The sequence below is a fragment of the Centruroides vittatus genome, unplaced genomic scaffold, assembly GCF_030686945.1.
Source record: "Centruroides vittatus isolate TY-2023 unplaced genomic scaffold, ASM3068694v2 contig_9, whole genome shotgun sequence".
NCBI lineage: Eukaryota > Metazoa > Arthropoda > Arachnida > Scorpiones > Buthidae > Centruroides > Centruroides vittatus.
In genome coordinates this window covers 61,203-86,530 of record NW_027122589.1, presented here as the reverse complement: position 1 = coordinate 86,530, position 25,328 = coordinate 61,203, and the positions used below count along the sequence as shown (strand labels likewise).

The 25,328-nt window shown below is 28.6% G+C and overlaps 1 protein-coding gene across 1 annotated transcript in view; it reads left to right on the top strand.

Annotated features, from left to right (window-relative positions):
- The first annotated feature begins 1,960 nt into the window (after window positions 1-1,960).
- Window positions 1,961-25,328, top strand: part of Nup160 (nuclear pore complex protein Nup160) — a 57,157-nt gene continuing 33,789 nt past the window's right edge. Inside the window, exons 1-5 of the mRNA XM_067280872.1 lie at window positions 1,961-2,101; window positions 20,831-20,942; window positions 23,657-23,864; window positions 23,941-24,172; window positions 25,164-25,242. Of these exons, the coding sequence (XP_067136973.1) occupies window positions 2,023-2,101; window positions 20,831-20,942; window positions 23,657-23,864; window positions 23,941-24,172; window positions 25,164-25,242 (710 nt within the window). The 5' untranslated portion in view covers window positions 1,961-2,022. The remainder of the gene's footprint in view (window positions 2,102-20,830; window positions 20,943-23,656; window positions 23,865-23,940; window positions 24,173-25,163; window positions 25,243-25,328) is intronic.

The window sequence follows — 25,328 nt, the reverse complement described above, 5'->3', positions numbered from 1 at the left end:
AAGTCAGGAGTCGCTCTGGAAAATTTAAAAAATCGCCAATCATCTCTCCAATTTTAAATTTTTTTCTCCACTTCAAATTATTTATTGCCACCGGTTTACACCAGTTTTATTTACTAATTAATTAATGCAAGTGCTGGTAGCCTTATCATTTTGGTGTCTGGAAAGTAAAAGTGACGTGCTAAGCTGTCAAAAAATGACTCCCAAAATTTTTATATTTTTGGACTTAGGACAGCTTGAAACATCGAGAAATGAAAAATATGGGGGTGTCTGTGTACGGGGAGCACGATTATGTTCACCCTGTTTGAGGCTTAATAACTCCTATGCTTTTTGTCGAAAATTTTTGAAATTTTGCAGGGAGGTTTGTATGTTAGGGAGATTGATGCTGTTAAATTTTGGTGGTTAAAGGTCGAGAGGATGGGGAGATAAAGAGGGTCATGTGTATCTCCAGTAGGGTCGGACTTAATGGCGATTTTACTCGTTATTAGCATTTACAATTTTTTAGAAAACCCATTCCTTCTCTCAAAATTAAGTTTTTAGCCATTTTATAATAGTTAAAAATATAAAAAGTTTTTAAAATAAAATATGATAACAGATCGTGCAAGCAAAATTTTAAATGTTGCTGGGAAAGTTGAGCAGCTCGTTGCTGGTTTATTTAATGAATAATTCCTAATAACACATTTGATCATATCGTTTAAACTTTAAGCAGTATTTCACATTAATATAAAGAAATTGTTTTTTGCCCTTGGTATAAGTAAATTAATTAAAAATCTGCTAATAGTTACTAGATAGCAAGGACTTATCACTGGTGTGATAAGTCCTTATTATCACACCAGTAATTAGTAGATTTTTAATTAAGTATTTCACATGTTCTTTCATGTCAAAATTTTTGCCGGTCGATGAAAAATCCCAGTCTGGAAACGCTGGGCGAACTTGCACGAAAACTGCCTTCTGTTCTCAACGTCACTCCCTACTTTTCTGTCCGAATTACATGAAATCGCTAAGTGTGTGGTGTGCGAGACTCCCATAGCATGAGAGCTCGACATTTCGCTATTTTTTCCTGAGCCTTCTTTGTGATTCAATTTCACACTGAATTAGTGGACTAGGGTTTTTTGACTGATCTCACCAATTTTATTCATTTCTGTTCCCAACTAACAGAATTATCTAACTTATTTTAAATAATGACTATTTAATTTCGTGTTTATGTTTAGAAGAATAATTTTATGATTTTGCTTTTAACTCGCGATGTACAAATACAGTATATGTCTATATTAACAACGTTGTAATTGTGTGAATAGGTGTTTTACTTACGTATTATTAAACGTTTAAAAATTAGCATTCGTTTTCGAAATTTTATGTTGCTCGATTACGAGCGCTCTGTGAAAGTCGCAATTATAGACTTGTTGCCTGATAAAACAGTTTTAATACCGCCTGGTAAGCAAACCAACGACAGTCCGTTTCAAATGAAACGGGCTATTTTATTAGATTGCTTTCTCAGCTGTATTAAAGCCGCTTTATCAAGCAACACGTCCTATATCAAGACCCTCGAGAAAGACGTCCGGATGGTCGAGCGGTCAAGGTGGCAGCCTACCGCTTTGGGGGACCCGGGATCAAATCCGGACGGGTCAAATAATCTCCGGGAATTTTTCGGGGGTAGTCCAACCGGATATGTCGGTTCCCGTCCCTCACCATCCGGCCGCCCCATTGTGGGCCTGGCCGAACCCATAATGGGTTTGCTAAAACAAGACCTTCTTAGTGCCCACAAGGCGGAAAGAGTTAAAAAGACTTTTGAAAAATATTATACAGTACCATAATTTCGGCATTTCTAATTTTTGCAGTTTGACTGTAAATTTAATATCATCATATTCTTTATTAAAATTATAAAATTCGCTACGCTTAATGGTTTACACATTTTAATTATAATTTCACTGTTATTAAAAAATATATACGTGTTATGTCGATTTGAATAGCCAGGGGTCGCTGTTTATTTGTGGAATGGCGGGAGAAGAAAGCGTGGTGTAAAGTATGGGTGCCGTACAATATATAGAAGTTCAACCTTATCCCGAAAGTTATGGGGGCGAAAAAGATTTGACAGTAAATGCGGGTAAGCTAAAGAATAAAATCAATCTTAAAATAATTTATAAAATTTAATGGTTTACAAAAACCGTTACGTCTGAAAAAGTCTTAATATAGAAATAGAGGGAGAAGAATTTAAACGAGTGCATTTTTAAGATCACAAAAGTCTTAAAAAGTCACGGAAAGGGGAGGGGGGAAAAATGTACCTTTCGATAAATCTTGGCAAAATACCGACATCTCGCTACATCCACCCGACGAGATATAACTCTTTCAAATTTAGTCATGCCTGACATATTCAGTATATTACATTAGAAGTCTGATAACTGAAGAACAAAGGTTTTTATCACATTGCTGGGGGTTTTGAATATTTCGTTCGTTCTGAATATTTGAATCTAAATTTAAAATGAAATTTCTTATTCTGCCTGTTTTTGTAAAACCACAACACGTTGTGGTCATCGTTTCTGCTCATTGAGCATTTTCGATTTTTGTGCTTAACTTCTTTATAATTAATAATAACACCAAATTCCCAATTAATTTAGTATTACTATTAATGGAATAAATCCTGTAACTTTTTTACTTTAGTATTATTTGACTACAATGCAACCGTTGAAACACACACACTTTATTTCAACAACATTAAGAGTATTATTGCTGATAAATTTTCAATTTGCAATTTTCAGTTTAAAGTAAATATTAACATATGCAGCCGATTGCAGAGACAGAGTTTACGTTAAACGACATTTAACAACAGAACGGCCTATAGACGTTGACTGGCTGAACCGTGGTTTAAAATGTATTGCAAAGATGACGAGCGTCTATTTCTGAATGCCCTCTAAAGGAACTTCGGCAAAACATTGGCTCTTACTTTCTTTGCCATTACTCCCCTATTTTAGGAGTCGTTCAGCCAATCGGGTTATTCGTTTGTGACATCAGAATAGGTTGCCAGCTATATTCCAAAAGCTTCCAGAAATAAAATCTTAAGGCCGTTAACAACCATTGTTTGGCAATTAATGACAATCCTTTTAAATTTTGATATTTAACACGTTGACTGCCATCTACGAGATGACTCGTAGTTACTGTTTCTGCCTAGGACGCCACCTACGAGTTATATCGTAGTTTGTTTTCTTGCCATATTTGTGCAGCTACGATGTAATTCGTAGTATATCAGTGTAAATATGAATAGATAGCTTCAGGGGCAAGAACAAAAAATCAAGTTTGGCTTATATGAACAGAACATTTAAATAAATGAACAGAAAATATAATCATAAAAAGTTTATTTAAAATCGAAAGCAAAACAATATTTTTATTGTTTGTGATAATTTATAAAACAGAAACATAAATTTAAATGAACAGAAAATATCATAAAAAGTTTATTCAAATCAAAAGCAAAACGATATTTTTATTGTTTGTGATAATTTATAAAACAGAAACATAAATTTAAATGAACAGAAAATATCATAAAAAGTTTATTCAAAATCAAAAGCAAAACGATATTTTTATTGTTTGTGATAATTTATAAAACAGAAACATAAATTTAAATGAACAGAAAATATCATAAAAAGTTTATTCAAAATCAAAAGCAAAACGATATTTTTATTGTTTGTGATAATTTATAAAACAGAAACATAAATTTAAATGAACAGAAAATATCATAAAAAGTTTATTCAAAATCAAAAGCAAAACGATATTTTTATTGTTTGTGATAATTTATAAAACAGAAACATAAATTTAAATGAACAGAAAATATCATAAAAAGTTTATTCAAAATCAAAAGCAAAATGATATTTTTATTGTTTGTGATAATTTATAAAACAGAAACATAAATTTAAATGAACAGAAAATATCATAAAAAGTTTATTCAAAATCAAAAGCAAAACGATATTTTTATTGTTTGTGATAATTTATAAAACAGAAACATAAATTTAAATGAACAGAAAATATCATAAAAAGTTTATTCAAATCAAAAGCAAAACGATATTTTTATTGTTTGTGATAATTTATAAAACAGAAACATAAATTTAAATGAACAGAAAATATCATAAAAAGTTTATTCAAAATCAAAAGCAAAATGATATTTTTATTGTTTGTGATAATTTATAAAACAGAAACATAAATTTAAATGAACAGAAAATATCATAAAAAGTTTATTCAAAATCAAAAGCAAAATGATATTTTTATTGTTTGTGATAATTTATAAAACAGAAACATAAATTTAAATGAACAGAAAATATCATAAAAAGTTTATTCAAAATCAAAAGCAAAACGATATTTTTATTGTTTGTGATAATTTATAAAACAGAAACATAAATTTAAATGAACAGAAAATATCATAAAAAGTTTATTCAAATCAAAAGCAAAACGATATTTTTATTGTTTGTGATAATTTATAAAACAGAAACATAAATTTAAATGAACAGAAAATATCATAAAAAGTTTATTCAAATCAAAAGCAAAACGATATTTTTATTGTTTGTGATAATTTATAAAACAGAAACATAAATTTAAATGAACAGAAAATATCATAAAAAGTTTATTCAAAATCAAAAGCAAAATGATATTTTTATTGTTTGTGATAATTTATAAAACAGAAACATAAATTTAAATGAACAGAAAATATCATAAAAAGTTTATTCAAAATCAAAAGCAAAACGATATTTTTATTGTTTGTGATAATTTATAAAACAGAAACATAAATTTAAATGAACAGAAAATATCATAAAAAGTTTATTCAAATCAAAAGCAAAACGATATTTTTATTGTTTGTGATAATTTATAAAACAGAAACATAAATTTAAATGAACAGAAAATATCATAAAAAGTTTATTCAAAATCAAAAGCAAAATGATATTTTTATTGTTTGTGATAATTTATAAAACAGAAACATAAATTTAAATGAACAGAAAATATCATAAAAAGTTTATTCAAAATCAAAAGCAAAATGATATTTTTATTGTTTGTGATAATTTATAAAACAGAAACATAAATTTAAATGAACAGAAAATATCATAAAAAGTTTATTCAAAATCAAAAGCAAAATGATATTTTTATTGTTTGTGATAATTTATAAAACAGAAACATAAATTTAAATGAACAGAAAATATCATAAAAAGTTTATTCAAAATCAAAAGCAAAACGATATTTTTATTGTTTGTGATAATTTATAAAACAGAAACATAAATTTAAATGAACAGAAAATATCATAAAAAGTTTATTCAAAATCAAAAGCAAAACGATATTTTTATTGTTTGTGATAATTTATAAAACAGAAACATAAATTTAAATGAACAGAAAATATCATAAAAAGTTTATTCAAAATCAAAAGCAAAATGATATTTTTATTGTTTGTGATAATTTATAAAACAGAAACATAAATTTAAATGAACAGAAAATATCATAAAAAGTTTATTCAAAATCAAAAGCAAAATGATATTTTTATTGTTTGTGATAATTTATAAAACAGAAACATAAATTTAAATGAACAGAAAATATCATAAAAAGTTTATTCAAATCAAAAGCAAAATGATATTTTTATTGTTTGTGATAATTTATAAAACAGAAACATAAATTTAAATGAACAGAAAATATCATAAAAAGTTTATTCAAAATCAAAAGCAAAACGATATTTTTATTGTTTGTGATAATTTATAAAACAGAAACATAAATTTAAATGAACAGAAAATATCATAAAAAGTTTATTCAAAATCAAAAGCAAAATGATATTTTTATTGTTTGTGATAATTTATAAAACAGAAACATAAATTTAAATGAACAGAAAATATCATAAAAAGTTTATTCAAAATCAAAAGCAAAATGATATTTTTATTGTTTGTGATAATTTATAAAACAGAAACATAAATTTAAATGAACAGAAAATATCATAAAAAGTTTATTCAAAATCAAAAGCAAAATGATATTTTTATTGTTTGTGATAATTTATAAAACAGAAACATAAATTTAAATGAACAGAAAATATCATAAAAAGTTTATTCAAAATCAAAAGCAAAACGATATTTTTATTGTTTGTGATAATTTATAAAACAGAAACATAAATTTAAATGAACAGAAAATATCATAAAAAGTTTATTCAAAATCAAAAGCAAAACGATATTTTTATTGTTTGTGATAATTTATAAAACAGAAACATAAATTTAAATGAACAGAAAATATCATAAAAAGTTTATTCAAAATCAAAAGCAAAATGATATTTTTATTGTTTGTGATAATTTATAAAACAGAAACATAAATTTAAATGAACAGAAAATATCATAAAAAGTTTATTCAAAATCAAAAGCAAAATGATATTTTTATTGTTTGTGATAATTTATAAAACAGAAACATAAATTTAAATGAACAGAAAATATCATAAAAAGTTTATTCAAAATCAAAAGCAAAATGATATTTTTATTGTTTGTGATAATTTATAAAACAGAAACATAAATTTAAATGAACAGAAAATATCATAAAAAGTTTATTCAAAATCAAAAGCAAAATGATATTTTTATTGTTTGTGATAATTTATAAAACAGAAACATAAATTTAAATGAACAGAAAATATCATAAAAAGTTTATTCAAAATCAAAAGCAAAATGATATTTTTATTGTTTGTGATAATTTATAAAACAGAAACATAAATTTAAATGAACAGAAAATATCATAAAAAGTTTATTCAAAATCAAAAGCAAAATGATATTTTTATTGTTTGTGATAATTTATAAAACAGAAACATAAATTTAAATGAACAGAAAATATCATAAAAAGTTTATTCAAAATCAAAAGCAAAATGATATTTTTATTGTTTGTGATAATTTATAAAACAGAAACATAAATTTAAATGAACAGAAAATATCATAAAAAGTTTATTCAAAATCAAAAGCAAAATGATATTTTTATTGTTTGTGATAATTTATAAAACAGAAACATAAATTTAAATGAACAGAAAATATCATAAAAAGTTTATTCAAAATCAAAAGCAAAATGATATTTTTATTGTTTGTGATAATTTATAAAACAGAAACATAAATTTAAATGAACAGAAAATATCATAAAAAGTTTATTCAAAATCAAAAGCAAAATGATATTTTTATTGTTTGTGATAATTTATAAAACAGAAACATAAATTTAAATGAACAGAAAATATCATAAAAAGTTTATTCAAAATCAAAAGCAAAATGATATTTTTATTGTTTGTGATAATTTATAAAACAGAAACATAAATTTAAATGAACAGAAAATATCATAAAAAGTTTATTCAAAATCAAAAGCAAAATGATATTTTTATTGTTTGTGATAATTTATAAAACAGAAACATAAATTTAAATGAACAGAAAATATCATAAAAAGTTTATTCAAAATCAAAAGCAAAATGATATTTTTATTGTTTGTGATAATTTATAAAACAGAAACATAAATTTAAATGAACAGAAAATATCATAAAAAGTTTATTCAAAATCAAAAGCAAAATGATATTTTTATTGTTTGTGATAATTTATAAAACAGAAACATAAATTTAAATGAACAGAAAATATCATAAAAAGTTTATTCAAAATCAAAAGCAAAATGATATTTTTATTGTTTGTGATAATTTATAAAACAGAAACATAAATTTAAATGAACAGAAAATATCATAAAAAGTTTATTCAAAATCAAAAGCAAAATGATATTTTTATTGTTTGTGATAATTTATAAAACAGAAACATAAATTTAAATGAACAGAAAATATCATAAAAAGTTTATTCAAAATCAAAAGCAAAATGATATTTTTATTGTTTGTGATAATTTATAAAACAGAAACATAAATTTAAATGAACAGAAAATATCATAAAAAGTTTATTCAAAATCAAAAGCAAAATGATATTTTTATTGTTTGTGATAATTTATAAAACAGAAACATAAATTTAAATGAACAGAAAATATCATAAAAAGTTTATTCAAAATCAAAAGCAAAATGATATTTTTATTGTTTGTGATAATTTATAAAACAGAAACATAAATTTAAATGAACAGAAAATATCATAAAAAGTTTATTCAAAATCAAAAGCAAAATGATATTTTTATTGTTTGTGATAATTTATAAAACAGAAACATAAATTTAAATGAACAGAAAATATCATAAAAAGTTTATTCAAAATCAAAAGCAAAATGATATTTTTATTGTTTGTGATAATTTATAAAACAGAAACATAAATTTAAATGAACAGAAAATATCATAAAAAGTTTATTCAAAATCAAAAGCAAAATGATATTTTTATTGTTTGTGATAATTTATAAAACAGAAACATAAATTTAAATGAACAGAAAATATCATAAAAAGTTTATTCAAAATCAAAAGCAAAATGATATTTTTATTGTTTGTGATAATTTATAAAACAGAAACATAAATTTAAATGAACAGAAAATATCATAAAAAGTTTATTCAAAATCAAAAGCAAAATGATATTTTTATTGTTTGTGATAATTTATAAAACAGAAACATAAATTTAAATGAACAGAAAATATCATAAAAAGTTTATTCAAAATCAAAAGCAAAATGATATTTTTATTGTTTGTGATAATTTATAAAACAGAAACATAAATTTAAATGAACAGAAAATATCATAAAAAGTTTATTCAAAATCAAAAGCAAAATGATATTTTTATTGTTTGTGATAATTTATAAAACAGAAACATAAATTTAAATGAACAGAAAATATCATAAAAAGTTTATTCAAAATCAAAAGCAAAATGATATTTTTATTGTTTGTGATAATTTATAAAACAGAAACATAAATTTAAATGAACAGAAAATATCATAAAAAGTTTATTCAAAATCAAAAGCAAAATGATATTTTTATTGTTTGTGATAATTTATAAAACAGAAACATAAATTTAAATGAACAGAAAATATCATAAAAAGTTTATTCAAAATCAAAAGCAAAATGATATTTTTATTGTTTGTGATAATTTATAAAACAGAAACATAAATTTAAATGAACAGAAAATATCATAAAAAGTTTATTCAAAATCAAAAGCAAAATGATATTTTTATTGTTTGTGATAATTTATAAAACAGAAACATAAATTTAAATGAACAGAAAATATCATAAAAAGTTTATTCAAAATCAAAAGCAAAATGATATTTTTATTGTTTGTGATAATTTATAAAACAGAAACATAAATTTAAATGAACAGAAAATATCATAAAAAGTTTATTCAAAATCAAAAGCAAAATGATATTTTTATTGTTTGTGATAATTTATAAAACAGAAACATAAATTTAAATGAACAGAAAATATCATAAAAAGTTTATTCAAAATCAAAAGCAAAATGATATTTTTATTGTTTGTGATAATTTATAAAACAGAAACATAAATTTAAATGAACAGAAAATATCATAAAAAGTTTATTCAAAATCAAAAGCAAAATGATATTTTTATTGTTTGTGATAATTTATAAAACAGAAACATAAATTTAAATGAACAGAAAATATCATAAAAAGTTTATTCAAAATCAAAAGCAAAATGATATTTTTATTGTTTGTGATAATTTATAAAACAGAAACATAAATTTAAATGAACAGAAAATATCATAAAAAGTTTATTCAAAATCAAAAGCAAAATGATATTTTTATTGTTTGTGATAATTTATAAAACAGAAACATAAATTTAAATGAACAGAAAATATCATAAAAAGTTTATTCAAAATCAAAAGCAAAATGATATTTTTATTGTTTGTGATAATTTATAAAACAGAAACATAAATTTAAATGAACAGAAAATATCATAAAAAGTTTATTCAAAATCAAAAGCAAAATGATATTTTTATTGTTTGTGATAATTTATAAAACAGAAACATAAATTTAAATGAACAGAAAATATCATAAAAAGTTTATTCAAAATCAAAAGCAAAATGATATTTTTATTGTTTGTGATAATTTATAAAACAGAAACATAAATTTAAATGAACAGAAAATATCATAAAAAGTTTATTCAAAATCAAAAGCAAAATGATATTTTTATTGTTTGTGATAATTTATAAAACAGAAACATAAATTTAAATGAACAGAAAATATCATAAAAAGTTTATTCAAATCAAAAGCAAAACGATATTTTTATTGTTTGTGATAATTTATAAAACAGAAACATAAATTTAAATGAACAGAAAATATCATAAAAAGTTTATTCAAAATCAAAAGCAAAACGATATTTTTATTGTTTGTGATAATTTATAAAACAGAAACATAAATTTAAATGAACAGAAAATATCATAAAAAGTTTATTCAAATCAAAAGCAAAACGATATTTTTATTGTTTGTGATAATTTATAAAACAGAAACATAAATTTAAATGAACAGAAAATATCATAAAAAGTTTATTCAAAATCAAAAGCAAAACGATATTTTTATTGTTTGTGATAATTTATAAAACAGAAACATAAATTTAAATGAACAGAAAATATCATAAAAAGTTTATTCAAAATCAAAAGCAAAACGATATTTTTATTGTTTGTGATAATTTTTAAAACAATCTTCTATGCAAAGGGCTGGCTTCTCTGGACAGATTGGACAGAAATAACGCGTTTCTTGGCGTTTCTTAGCTTTGGTACAAATTCGACATGGCTTTGTTGGATGTTGTTTTTTCTGAGTAGGTGGGATACTCTGTAAATAGTGAAGCTCTTGCAATTTAATTTTTTTTGAAACTGGTTGAATCTCTTCTCCAATCAACGCTTTGACGAATGCTTCTCTAAACTTTATAAGTTTTATTTTAGAAGAAGTTGCTTTTTGAAAGAGTTTGTGCGCATTATGTATATATATCTCTATAATATGTAATGCAACCTTTTTGGGCCGTCTAATAGTCTTTCTTAGAGCTGTGTAGTACGATAGCATTTGATCTGATCGGTCAATGCCAGACATTCCATGATTATAATCTCGAATTATATTCGGTTTCATCGAACATTTTCCATTGCGATTGAACACCTCTACCATTTCAACAACGTGCATGTTTGAAATGGTAAGGACTTCTCGTTTGTCTTTCCATTTACATACAGTAACAGGACCATTTCGCTGCCAAATAAACTCCCCCTTTTTCAGTTTTCGATTTACCACATCTCTGGGATTCCCCTTTCTGTTATTTCGCAGAGTTCCACACACACAAGTTTTTCGTGTAGTCAGTAATTTCGTAAGAGCAACAGAATTATAAAAATTATCCATGTATACGGTATATCCCTTATCAAGATAGTCTTCAAGTAAGTGTAAGACAACATCAGTAGTGTGGCCTAAATTACTGTCAATTCCTTCAGATTTTCCGCTGTAAATTGATATTTTCATAACAATACCATCGGATTCACATAGTTCATACAGTTTGACACCGTATTTGTGTTTTTTATTTTTTATGTACTGGCGAAAATGCAATCTTCCACGCCACAACATCATTGATTCATCGATACACATATTTTTATCAGGCACATAGTTTTGGTGCATAATATTATTGAAATGGTTTAGTATAGGTCTTACCTTATATAATCTGTCAGAAGATGGTATTGAGCTATCAACTAAATGAAAATAACGCAGTAACAATTGGAATTTATTTCGACTCATATGTGATCGCCAAAACATTATATTATACAATTCGTTTGTGCTCCAGTAATGTTCTATTGAAGGAAAAGAACAAGGACCCATTTGTAATACAAGTCCAATAAAAACTTTCATTTCTGCAGTGCTGACGTCTTTCCACTGTGATACCCTTTTAGATTTTTTTATTTCTTTATGTTTTGCAATTTCTTGTGCAGCATACAAATTCGTTTGTTCGACCAGTAATGCAAGAAATTCTTCCGAAAAAAATAGGTCTACCAGCATTTGCACTGTAAGGTTTGTCGTATCCAATTTCAAACCAACATTTTCTTGGAAAATAAATAGTTCAGGATTTTGTTGAGTTTCTGTCCACAAATTATCGTTTGGATTTGATGTGGTTGCTTGAGACGCATCGTCATTGCCTTCAGGTTCGAGAATAGTCTCATCTTCAGGTTCGGAGACGACGTCATAATCACTGTCCTCACTTGAATCCTCAGATGGTACATAATCGCTACTGTCGTTACCATCCTCACCAAAAATTTTGTCAGATTCTGAATCACTTAGATTAGTGTAGTAATCAAGTTGTTTTTTAGTCAGTGGTCTTTTCTTATCCATATTGGGATATTTATAATTTGATTATAAAAATAAATAAAAAATAACACTCTCAAAAAAGACGTAAATGTGATGTGCTCGCCTCTATATCCGATTTATTACTAATGAATTTAGACGCACATCTCTGATTGGCTGTAGCGAAGTGACAGGACGAATCGTGTCTGTGCACGAATTAACTCGTAGTTTGGCTTTAGCGAAGAGCTTTCTGTTACATAAGCCAACTACGAGATAATTCGTAATACCTTTATTTTAAGAAAAACACATTCTATATGCTTTTTGATTATTTCTATGTACTCTGATTAGAGTTTTTAATAATATAATATAAATTAAATTAAGTTGGCGTTTTACAACAGAATCCTGAAAAGTCACGTGGCAGTCAACGTGTTAATTTTCGTCGCCAATATGGTTTAAAATACAAACAAATCCATATTTAGAAAATTTATACCAAATTCGAAATTCGTGTTTGGAATAGATTTTTAAGGAATTATTTTGACATTGTATTAGTCTCCCTTCGTAACTGTCAAAATGAATAATTTTAAATATTTTATTATTACATTTTTTATTTCTATAAAAAGATTTCAGTATATAATTATTATATAATTTTAATAATAATAATTATTAAAATTGTCTTGTTTGTTTAACAGAACTTTCTGACTAGGAGATTAACTACAATGACTTTGAAATGCATTAACGTTTTATAACCAACACGATACTTGAATTGTAAATAAATGCATCTGATTTAAATTAATTGTAGTTTTAAGTCTTCACCCATTTGAATATTGGAATTGGAACATTTAAAACAAATTTAAAGTATTTAATTTTATTTTTGCTCCAAGCAATTAATTAATGAATAATTTTGTCGATTCGTACCGTTTACAACATTTATCAAAGGAACGATATCCATTTTCATCTAAACTTTTCCACCAACAAAACTACCACTCGAATTAAAAAGCCATCTAAACCTGCTGTCGAGTAAGTCTAGAAAGTAGGTCAAATAACTTGTTTCTAATTGTTGTTTACATTGTGGCAAGCGAGAAACGCTGTCTCTGCAATGAAATTTTTCTGAACTGCAGTCTACCCGATCTGTAAACTGCCTTCAAGCCTCTAAATGTTGTCTCTGCAATTGGCTGACAGTGTCTTGCAAAATGATGAAAAACATACTGTTTTGTGAGATAGAAAAACAAATTTACTTCTACAATTTTTCTTGATATTAAATAATAATTTATAGGGTTTCCATTTGATTTGTGACTAGTTTTATTTTATTGAAGACAAATTTTACTAATTTATTTATATTCTGATCATTTAAGTTATTTACAATATGTGTACTGATTGTCATTCTATTGATATGAGCAAGCCAGTAGCTTGAGTGTATGGCAAGTTCTTTCTGTTTGCTCTCCTTGAAATAAAACATCAAGGAGAGCAAACAGAAAATTATGTTAGGAATTTTATAAAATGACACATTTTTATATATAGACAAATTTGAATTACCTCTGACCATTACAATCTACCATCATAACATAAGGAATCACAATGTTAGACTATAATGTTCATAATGGACTTAGCACATATGATGTTTACAGTCAGGCTTGTAATCATAGTCACAAACTTGGCTACACCAAAACTGCACAGATTTACGAGGGCTGTTCGGAAAGTTCGCGGCCTTGCCTATATGCGGCGCTGCGATCAATTTAATTTTTAGCGGGAATAATTCAGTCATCTTTGCTAAAGATACGATACGAATTTCCGCTTGATTTGTTGTAAAGTTTTTTCACAACAGTTTATCAGATAGTCAGTGTGCACATGCTTTGTCAAAAATGGAAAAAATGGAGACTCGTGCAGTCATAAAATACCTGACGAAAAAAAGGTTGACCCCATTTCAAATCAAAGCTGACATGGATGAAGTTTTGGGAGAGTCTGCTCCTTCGTACACCATTGTGGAAAAATGGACAGCCCTTTTTAAATCTGGCAGAGAGAGTGTGGAAGATGACCCTTGCAGTGGCGGCTGTCAACTGCTGTCACTGAAGAAAATATCGACAAAGTTCACGATTTTGTGTTAGCAGATCGCCGTTTGAAAACGTATGAGATAGCTGAGATAACAGGCATCTCTGTCAACCGAGTTTACCACATCCTAATCGAAAATTTGGGTATGACGAAGGTCTCAGCAAGGCGGGTGCTGCGTCTGCTGACCGCCGAGCAAAAACATGTTCGCACTTTGATGTCAAAGGAGTGTTTGGTCTTCTATCAGAAAAACTCACAGGATTTCATGCGTCCGTTTGTGACTACTAATGAAATGTGGGTCCACTACTACACTCCTGAAACAAAAGAACAGTCGAAGCAATGGAAACATCACAGTTTGCCATCACCAAAGATGGCAAAGACAGTTCCATCAGCAGGGGAAAGTGATGGCCTCGATTTTTTGGGATGCTAAAGGAATCATCATTATTGACTACCTAGAAAGAAGAAAGACCATCAATGCTGTCTATTTCTGTGAACTTTTGGAAAAACTGAAGAAAGAAATCAAAGAAAATAGGCCACACTTGAAGAAGAAAAAGATTCTGTTCCACCACGATAATGCACCTGCACATTTCGCCAGAATCACTGAACAAAAGGTAAACGAACTTCGCTTCCAATTAGTTCCACATCCACCGTACTCACCTAATTTGGCCCCCAGTGACTTCCACCCTTTTCCAAACCTAAAAAAATTCTTGGCTGGAAAGAGATTCCACTCAAATGACGAAGTCATCTCTGAAGTGAACGAGTATTTTGCACACCTTGACAAATCGACCTATTGTGATGGCATAAAAAAGCTAGAACATCGCTGGAATAAGTGCATTGCTAATAAAGGAGACTACATTAAAAAATAAAAAAAGTATTAACATTATTTTGTTTGTTGTTCTATTTGAGGCCGCGAACTTTCCGAACAGCCCTCGTATTACTTATACTTGGGGCTTTGCTATGTCACATGAAAATTCTCTGTAGGGCATTTTTTTTTAATCTCATGGCACACTTAAACCTATAATTAAATTTCCACAGAAAAAATCAAGTGGTTTAAAGTTGTGTTTGTTAAATTCTATTGCCATATTAGTTCCCACTTAACCAAATTCTTTTTGTCCATATTTTTTGTGAATTAATAAAACAGTATTGTTCCTAAAATAGCAGCAGGTTACAACAACATATACTACGTGGTATGGGTGCTGTATAATGTTGATAGATACAAAAATCACTTTAATCCTAATTGGTTGATTTTTCACACAGTTAGTCCAAGTTAAGAGACAAGACTTTATTGCATTAAATGTTTAAAGCATATCTTTACAACAAATGCTAATATAACTTTATAGCCCTTCTTCAGTGCTATTAAGAACAAGAGTAAAATAATAAGTCATGACATTATTTTAATAAACTATTGTGGTCTGAAGACCACGTGTTCTGTTACTTAACTGACTCGTAACCAACCCCTTGGGTGGTTCACAGTGTAAAGAAGGGAGAGGCACTCATAGCGTAAAAGCTTCCTGTCATAAAAGTTAATGGGAGAAGGGGAGATGTGTGGTCCAGGGATCACGTGTTCTGTTGTGTGATCCTTGGGTGGGCCGCAGGGTAAAGAAAGGATGGGCCGCGTTTTCGGAAGAAAAACAGTGAGGGGGGAGGAGATCGAGCATGCGCAACGGAAGAAAAAAGGGGAGTTCTTCGGAAGAAAGAAGATAGAGTAGACGTGTAGACGGCAGAGTCGTGAGATTGTTTTTTTTGTGTGTGTTTTTTTCTTTTGTTTGTGATTGGAAGGACTGAAATAAACTTTAAGTTCCTTTCATTGGAGTTTCTTTTCATTTGTTCCTGCACGGGGAATACTCTAAAGATCGAGTACTTCCCCACACTATAATATTTTACATAACACAATTTGCATATTTACTTACATGCATGAGAACATAGAAACAATTTGAAACCTGGAATACATTTTCAATAAATTATCAGTATAAATACAGCAAACCAATGTGATATCATATGATTATGTATTAACAACAATTTTAAAACCTTAAAAATTAAAATTGACTAAATTAACCCATACATGTGCAATTCATATGGAAATTTCATACAATTCTTAAAATAATACAACAAAATTCAATCTTACTTTATTACAAAAATTGCCTTAGTATTCACAAATTCCAGTCTATACAGAGGTTATGAAGGTGTTTATAAAAACAATTTGGTTTGTAAAAGTACACTGTCAGTGTTGTACAATTATTATGAACTATATCAGGGGTGGCCAACTTTTGTGTACATAAGATCTACTTTTTATCTTAAAAATATGTTGCGATCGACTTGTTGTCATAGGCATAGTCTAAGTGGGGAGGGAAAGGTGTGAAATACGTACTATGTTTATACACTGTGTTTCAGTATGAGGTGCACTCCCACGGGCTATGGGTAGATAAGCAAAATATATGTTTAAAACTATTTTTTATTTTTTAAATCACAAACTAAATCTCATGGAGTGTTTAGTTGACCCAATATGCAGAAGGTCCCTATTGCACCTATACAGACTTCCAGGCGTATACAGGGTCCCTATTGGGGACACTGTATATGCCTGGAAGTCTGTTGGGGTTGTGAGGCTCTTTTCCATTATGTAGCATATTGAAAATAAAGGGACATCTTCTGTAAGTAATACTAAACCTATGTTTTTAGGCAATTCTGGCAAATAAAAATTTTAAGTAAGGGTTAAAAGTAATAGAGACTTATTCCATCTGTTCAGTTTCGTCCTCTATTGGCAAGTCATCTACAAGTGTGGAACCTGTGTGGGTACTTTGATAGCATTTAAGTAGTCTATGCATAATGCTGGGTAACTGTGTCAATGGCCACCCGCTCTATAAAACTTAATTCCACACCCATAGCTGGCTTGCTGATAGAGGACCAAACTGATCAGATGGAATGGGGGCCCCTATTACTTTTAACCCTTATTTCACTACATTGTGCATAAATTTCAGGGAGGGACGGTTTGTCAATGGCATGGCACTCTGCTGGAGAGACAGTTTAGCCTTTTCATTGAATCTCAATTAAACAGGAGAATATGCATGTGCAAAGTTTTGAATTTTGGAATAGCCCTTCAAATCCATCTTAGAATGTTATATTCCAAAAGCTTATCGGCATTCCACACGTTAACTGTTGGAAAACCTGATGAACTCTGAAGGAGTTTGAAAACATTTGTTGTTTGTTTATTTGTATTTTTGCACTGGTTATTGGTTCCGAGTATGTTATTAATTTTGCTTGTTATTGACATTTACAATTTTTTTTTTTTTTTAATATTAAAGTCAAGCCTTTGGCTATCCTCAAGAATAAAGCTTTTTTTCTAATTTTTAAAAATTACAATTGAACATAATTGGACTCTTGTTTCATCTTGTTCAAGTGCTAGAAAAGTTATACAAGAGCCCCTACCACTTTTTTCATTTACATTTATTTGGAAATTCACTTTGCTTTTAAACATTTGTTTTTATACTTACATATACAAGTATCTAAACCTGATAAATTTACAATACTCCAAACAACTATTGGATTATATCAGGTATTTGTTTGGCATATTATATATTTAATACCTTGCACATGGCATAATTAGAATAGATTCTTTCTCCTTTTTTGCTATGTTCTGGAAATAATTTTCTCATCCAAAAATTTTTTTGAAAATTAGAGCAAATACCAATATTTATGCATACTGGTTTAAATCCACCTCTAAACTAATCAAGTAAGTAGTTTTGCTTTCTGTCAATAGATTGTCACAACGGTAGTGTCTGTCTGTAATACAAAAACAACCTATAACTGAAACTTATTATAAGTGAAGTTCTATAAATGTATTTTAACTTTATTTTAACTTCATACTAATTGTGATAATATTAGAAGACCAATATATACTTAGCATTATAGGGGCAGAAAACCAGGACTACCTGGGGTGAAAAGGGAAGAGGAAGAGGGGGAACAGTGAGATAGGACAGATGGCAAAAGAGGGAAGTCATGAGTGCCAGCATCTTCTTTATTTTAAATACAAAAAACAATATATAACAGAGAACATTATACCCGTATGTACAAGACTATAAGTATGGCGCATCACAATAGTTTTAGAGAACACATTTATATCCTTGAATACATGTAACAAGTTTGTTGTAACCGTTGTGGTACATTTTGCTCGTTTCCTTTGAAAGTTGTTGTTGGTTTACCCTGTTTGCAGTTTATATGTCAGAATTCCTTCTGTATGTAGGTAGTCCAGTTGCACCCTGTTGAATAGTTCAGTTACACATTAATTTTGAATCATTCGGTTGCATACTACTCTTGAATAATTGAGTTACGCACACTTATTGAATGAACACTGAAACACACTTTATATGAGTTGTCCTGTTGGACACTGTTGTGTAGTCTGATTGCATTAACCATGAGTAGTTCAGTTTTCTATTACCCATGATGATTCAGTTGCACACAGTTGGAGAATGAACACCAGAACACAAACTATATTTGAATAGTGCAGATGCACTCCATTGAAGAGTACAGTTGCTAGCTGGCAGTGAGTAGTTCAATTGCAACTATTAAAGAGTACAAAACTGGATGTGAGTAGTTTTGTTGCATTTTAGTAATGGGTGGTTCAGTTGTGCAATAGCAATATCATATAACAATACAGTATAGTAAGCAGACCTATTACATAAATAAAATTAGCCTAATAATAAAATTGATTCTACTTTTGCTTAACTGACTGAATCATTGGTATGAAATGTTTGTGTAGAAGCAGAAATCAGACTTACTATAGAAAAACAAAATGGTACAGTTGAAAGAGGATGTTGGATACATTACAAGGAAAATCCAGAAATTCAAACCCTTCACACTTATACAACAAAAACATCTGAATGAATGATTTTAAGCATCACTGTCTGTTTTCAAAGATGCTTGTTATTTGTTCACATTATTTTAAATATGTGATAATTTTAAATTGCAAAAAAAATATGGAGTATGTTGCTAAGCAATAAAAATGTCAGATTTGGAATACTGAAGACAGAAGTGAAGCTTCCTGTACATACTGTAAAAAATATTCTGATATATATTTTGAATACTGTCTAGGTTTTTATAAAGTGTATAAAAATTCAAAATTTATACCTAATGTTTACAGGGTTTGTCTGAAAAGTAATGTCAGTGAGTTGATTAGAAGACATTTATTGATGCAATGGGTGCAGTACATTAAAAGGTTTTAAAACAGAGCTCCTCCTGCATTGATACATTGCTTCCAGCGAGATTTTCAGGCATCAAAGGCATTACGGTAGGCCTTTTCCGAAATGCCCTTTAGAGCCTTGGTACAAGCCTCTTTGTGACTTTGTCAACTGTCCTGAAATAATGTCCTTTCATGGGAGTTTTCAAATGTGGGAACAAGAAGAAGTTGAGGGAGCCACGTCATGACTGTAGGGCAGCTGAGGAACTGTTGGTACAGTAACTTTGAATTGACCAAGAAGCAGGTCACAAGGAAGGGGATGTGGGCTGGTGTGTTGTCACGCTGAAGTTTCCACTCATCCACGATGTCAGGCTGGATGTGGTGAACCCTTCGTTTGAGTCTCTTGAGCACTTCCATGTAGAATTTGGCATTGATGGTTACACCATATGGTACAAACTCATGGTGGACGAGCCCACCGATGTCAAAAAACACAATGAGCATTGTCTTGATCTTTGATTTGGTCATTTTGGCCTTCTTGTATCAAGGGGACACTGAGGTATGCCACTTGACACTTTGTCTTTTTGTTTCAGAATCGTACTCAAAGACCAAGACTCATCACCTGTGATGACATTGTCTAAAAAGTGGAGGTCACTTTCACACAAGTTCCAAAGTTTCTGACACGTTTCAACTCTGTGCGATTTTTGGTCATCCATTAACACTTTGGGCACCAGCTTCACACACACTTTTCTCATCTGCAGATTGTTCATCACAATCTCATAAACGGTACTTTTTGGAATGTTTAATGTCTGTGCCATTAAATGAACACTCAAACAATGGTCTGAGTTCAAGAGTTCAGTCACACGTGTCACATTTTTGTTGGTGGTCATTGATGGCCTTCCAGCGTGGGCTTCATCGCTGACCTCTTCACGGCCTTCAACAAATGCCTTGTGCCACTGGTAGACTTGGTGTTTCGATAAACAATCATTACCAAAGGCTGTCTTTATCATGGGGGAAGTTTCCACTGTGGACTTGTCGAGTTTCACACAAAACTTGATGGCAATCCTGTGCTCAATCGAGTTCTGCATTGTGGCTTGCATGGGAGATGAAAACAAGTTTCACGAAAATGCCTGTCCTTACTCTCTGGATGGTCGGAGGCAATTGAGCGACCATGCATGTGTAACCTGACTTCTCCTTTTACTGATCCCCACCGCTCTGAGTGCACTGTGACATGTATTCATTTCACAGTAAAATCACTGATATTACTTTTCGGACAAACCCTGTAAAAATGATTGTTCAAAGGCATTTGATTTTTGAGTCATTTGAATATAAAATGTAACTTGCATTATGACATTAATTAATTAAAATTTTAAATTAAAAAGTGTTTTGTTTAAAATATATTTTTAACTTCACTCACTTATTTGTGTTATTTATAGAAGCTGCTCAAAGTACTTTACAAGACATCAAACTTCCAGAAAGTGCAGGAGGTTATGCATATCAAGAAAGCTGTTTTCTTTCAACCCCCACAAGCAATCGTTACATATATTGGTAACTAAAATTTTATTTTTTTACATATAAATAAACAATTTAAGCAATTTTTTAATATAGCTATTTAATTAATTATTTTATTTAATAAAAAGAAATATTTTAGTTCAGATTTATTTTTCATTAATGTATAGTATTTCCCAAAATAAGAATGGAGCCAATGTACTGGATCATGAATGTGTGTTACTCCACCACCATTGCTATGCAACAAAAATTTTTTGAACTATGACATTTGAGTTTTGGGGGGAAAAATGTTAAAACTTTAAACATTTTATCATATGATATTTTTGTTTTTTGTGACTAAAGGGTCAACACCGAGTTGGCGATGCCTACATCAGGACTGACACCGTTGTTGCTCAACGTGAGCGTAGAAGGTTTTGCTACCTTGCAAGTGGTCACATACATAAGTGGTTGGATTCCGGATGGAGGAGACTGTGTACTTGAATGAAGGGCACTCTGCAACTCATTTAGCAAAATTAATACCTGTTTATTGATTTATTTAGGAAATTTACATAGAGGTTTACATATATACAGGATAGGATATTATACTGTATAGGTCAGTTGGTCTATCTTAGTGGATCCCTTACCGAGAGAGAGTTACATGTGATCGCGAGTTGCTAAATACCTGAAGTTGTAGGTTCCTTGAGGAGTTTTGTACACTTGTACAGGTGGACTTGTCCCGTAGGAGGATGATATTGTCCTTGGAAGGTAGGATTCTGGTCATTGGCTATTGGCGGTGATGACAGTGTAGATAGGTGGTGTATCCAAATCTGGAGTGAACTCTCAAGGAGGAACGAACCCTACTTTCGTCTTTGATCTTCTTTTATTTGGGAGTCTTTCCCTTTAATTTCAATGATCTTTTTAGGTAATGTTCGTTGGTTAAACCAATAATTTTTTTTGTTATATTTCCGATACATTCAAATGTGTCATCTCTGGACAAGGAATCAAGTCTGTGGGAAAATGGAATCACTTCCTGCTATTGTGTGTGTGTGAGTTAAAATGTTAGCAAAATTATTAAAGTAAATTTTTTCTATTTAGCCTGGGTTCTCACGTTTTTATAACCTCAAATTTCTTTCAAAAAATATCAGAAATTTCAAATAGATTATAATAGTTTAAACATACTTTATTGTATAATATAATAGCATATACAACAATCTAATTCAGTTAGTAATGCCAAATACTATTTGACTATATTATGGAAATATTGGCCTTAATATAGCCCAATAAATAATCTAGTGGATCATTTGGCAATATCTTACAATTTGTTAATATGTTTTACATATACTATATTATGTTTTACTTTATAATGAACATGGAACTGTTTTTGTTTGCATTTGCAGACTAATGAACATTGGCTTCATTCTTATTCTGGGAAAGACTATAAATCATTTAATTTTTTATACTTCTAATAGATAGTAGTAGTATAAGATTATTCTAATCATTAATTAAACTTTTTAGCTGTTAATCAAGAAAAATTTGATAAATCTTTAATGTTCAGTTTGTATATTAACTAGATCATTCTTATTATTATCCTTATCACATATTATGTATTAAATGTGATATGTAAGGAAAAATAATATAGTTTAATTAATGTATTTAATGTAATGTATGTAATTAATGTAACCAACTAAAAGTTTATTATCAAGAAGCATTTTTGAGTTTATTGAAGCCATCATCAGTTTTGCTCTATATTAGAACAGCATTTTAAAACTCCATAGTCTAAATAATGTTCTATTAATGTTTCAAATTCAAATTTAATTAAAGACGCTATGGCCAGTTTGGGCCTTTTCCAAGTGTCAACAAAACAGAATCAAATAAATATAAACAAAACATAGACAAATAGCAAAATAAATAAAAATTAGCTACAATATAATATATTTTACAATGAAGGATAGCATTCGAACAAGAGGAGATCAGACATTTATAAATGAACATTTCGATGGATCTTGCATATTATAAAAAATCAAGTTTTTATCCAAGTTATTCTAGTGATAAATCAATTGATAGAGTGGAGCAGATCTTTCTATTACATGCTTACTGGCTGGTAGAAGAAAATTGTGTGCCCATTTAGAGTTATAGTGAGAGGGTCTGTAGTACATTTTTAACAGATAACTGATATAAGTTTATTAATTACTATTTTGGGTCCCTTGTCACAAATTGTAACATCATATCTTATTTTTGATTCCATATCTGTATATTTATGATATAATTTTCAGGTAATAGTTGAATCAAGATAGTGCATTGTTAAAGTTTAGTTTACATTTGTTATATATTCATATTCTATTTTTAGAATATGTTAAATGTTGAAAATTCCAAATTTTATTTGCTGTTCTAAAATAATAAATTTTTTGTTAGTTATTGTAATTAAGGAGTTCTATTTTTCCTTACATTGGGCATGAGTAACCCTTTACCCAGGCTTGCATGCAGCCTTTTATGACTTTTTTGTGACTCACAAACTATTGTTATTAAATGTATTTATTTCATTAGTAATTTACAATAAGTTTGCATGTTAAAGTAAATAAAAGTCAAAAGGATATAAGTAATAAATTTGAAAATTATATTGATTGTATTTGTATGAAATATGTGTAAACTCTGATATTTGGCCAATATCACATCAAAATGGTATCACAGGTTGCCCACACCTACTTTATATAATGATTCTGAAATTTGATCGTTTTGATTATGTATATTATATGGAAAAATTGTTTTTTATTTAGGAGAGCTTCAAATGAAATTTTAGAATTAATTGAAGTATCTTTGGATGTAAATTTGACTGGGAGTCATATAAGATTGCGTTTTCAGCACACTCCTGTTCTAGAAGGAGTAAGCATACATGAAACTCATGATCAAGTTATTATTTTGGTTGCTACAATATCTAGTGTTCACAGGCTAGTTTTTCCTCATCCTCGTAAACTTATTGGAACGGTATGTTGATTTGAAAGAATATACAGTAAAATTATATTTATGAATTTAATTTAATTTGAGAAAAAAATATTTTCAGGATTATTTATCTTTCCATCCTTCAGAAGCTACACTTCCATCAATATTTTTTGATGCGTCACTTGCTACTTTACAAGATAGTAAAAATCATTATGTACTAAATCATGCTGCATCAGTTGGTGTTCCTCTACCTCATACTTCATGTTCCTGGTTGACCCCTCAGAAAGATGCTATATTTGTTTTGGCAAATAGTATTGGAACCTTATTAGTTGTCTGTTTGCCTCAAGATAAAGGTAAGATATGATAATGAATTTAATATATATTTTAAATAAATTGTATATTAAGTAACTCAAATTCAAAAATTTTATGAATTGTAAAATTACAATCATAAATGAAAAATATATTATTTAAATTTGATTATATTCTAACATAACTGCAATATGTTTCTTTGAGTATTGTTTTTAATTTTCTGTATCAAAATTTACAAGGAATAATATACTGATAAAGCCACATTTATACATGTGTATATGTATATATATGAGTTATAGAGAGTTCTATGTATGGAGATGTATAAAAAATTGAAAAACTTTTATTCAGATTTAAAAGTATAAAGCAGTAGAATATATTTAAGTCCATGACACACATTTATGAGTCATTACTCAAACAATACATCAGGCTGTAATAATGATTTAAATAAATATCATGAATTTAAGTATATCACAAAATTACTTCTCTAAGCCACATTGAATTTATTCAAAAACAAATTCCACATAATACATATCAAATTTCAGCATTCCTGCTAGATCTATAGATCTGGTGGGTTTTCACTAAACTGGCAATCTGCTGATAAACAAAGGGCGTGTTTTCTGATAAAGTGGCTTTAATATAGCTGGATAAGCAAGCTAATGTCATAATTTTTTTCATTTGAAATGCGCTATGGCATTAGCTGCTTATCCAGCTGTATTAAAGCTGTTTTACCAGACAACATACTGAAAAGATTTATGGAACTTAATAGGTTGGGCAGCATCTGCTGAATTCAACTAGTTTGATTAGGGAAACAATATTGATATATATGTAAAACTTTTTACTTTAGGAGTAGAAAAATACATTATAATTTATAGTGTTTACTGGGACTGAAATGCAGTTTTAGTTATGGAGGAATTATTCGAGATTAGAGGTTTTACTATATACATGTATATATTTATTTATTCATTTATTTAATATTAAATATATCTAATAATTTGTTTAGTAAGATTAAGATGCATTAAATTTGAATGATTACAGAGAAAGTAATAGCATTTGAATTGAAGCAGACATCAGTGATGTCAAGAATAATTAGTGGTCTTGTTCCATCTGTCATTCGGTAAGTTTTTGATTTTGAATTAATAATTTGATATTAAGTTAGATGCTGAATGCTATATAATTATAATGTTTTTCTCACTTAAAAAA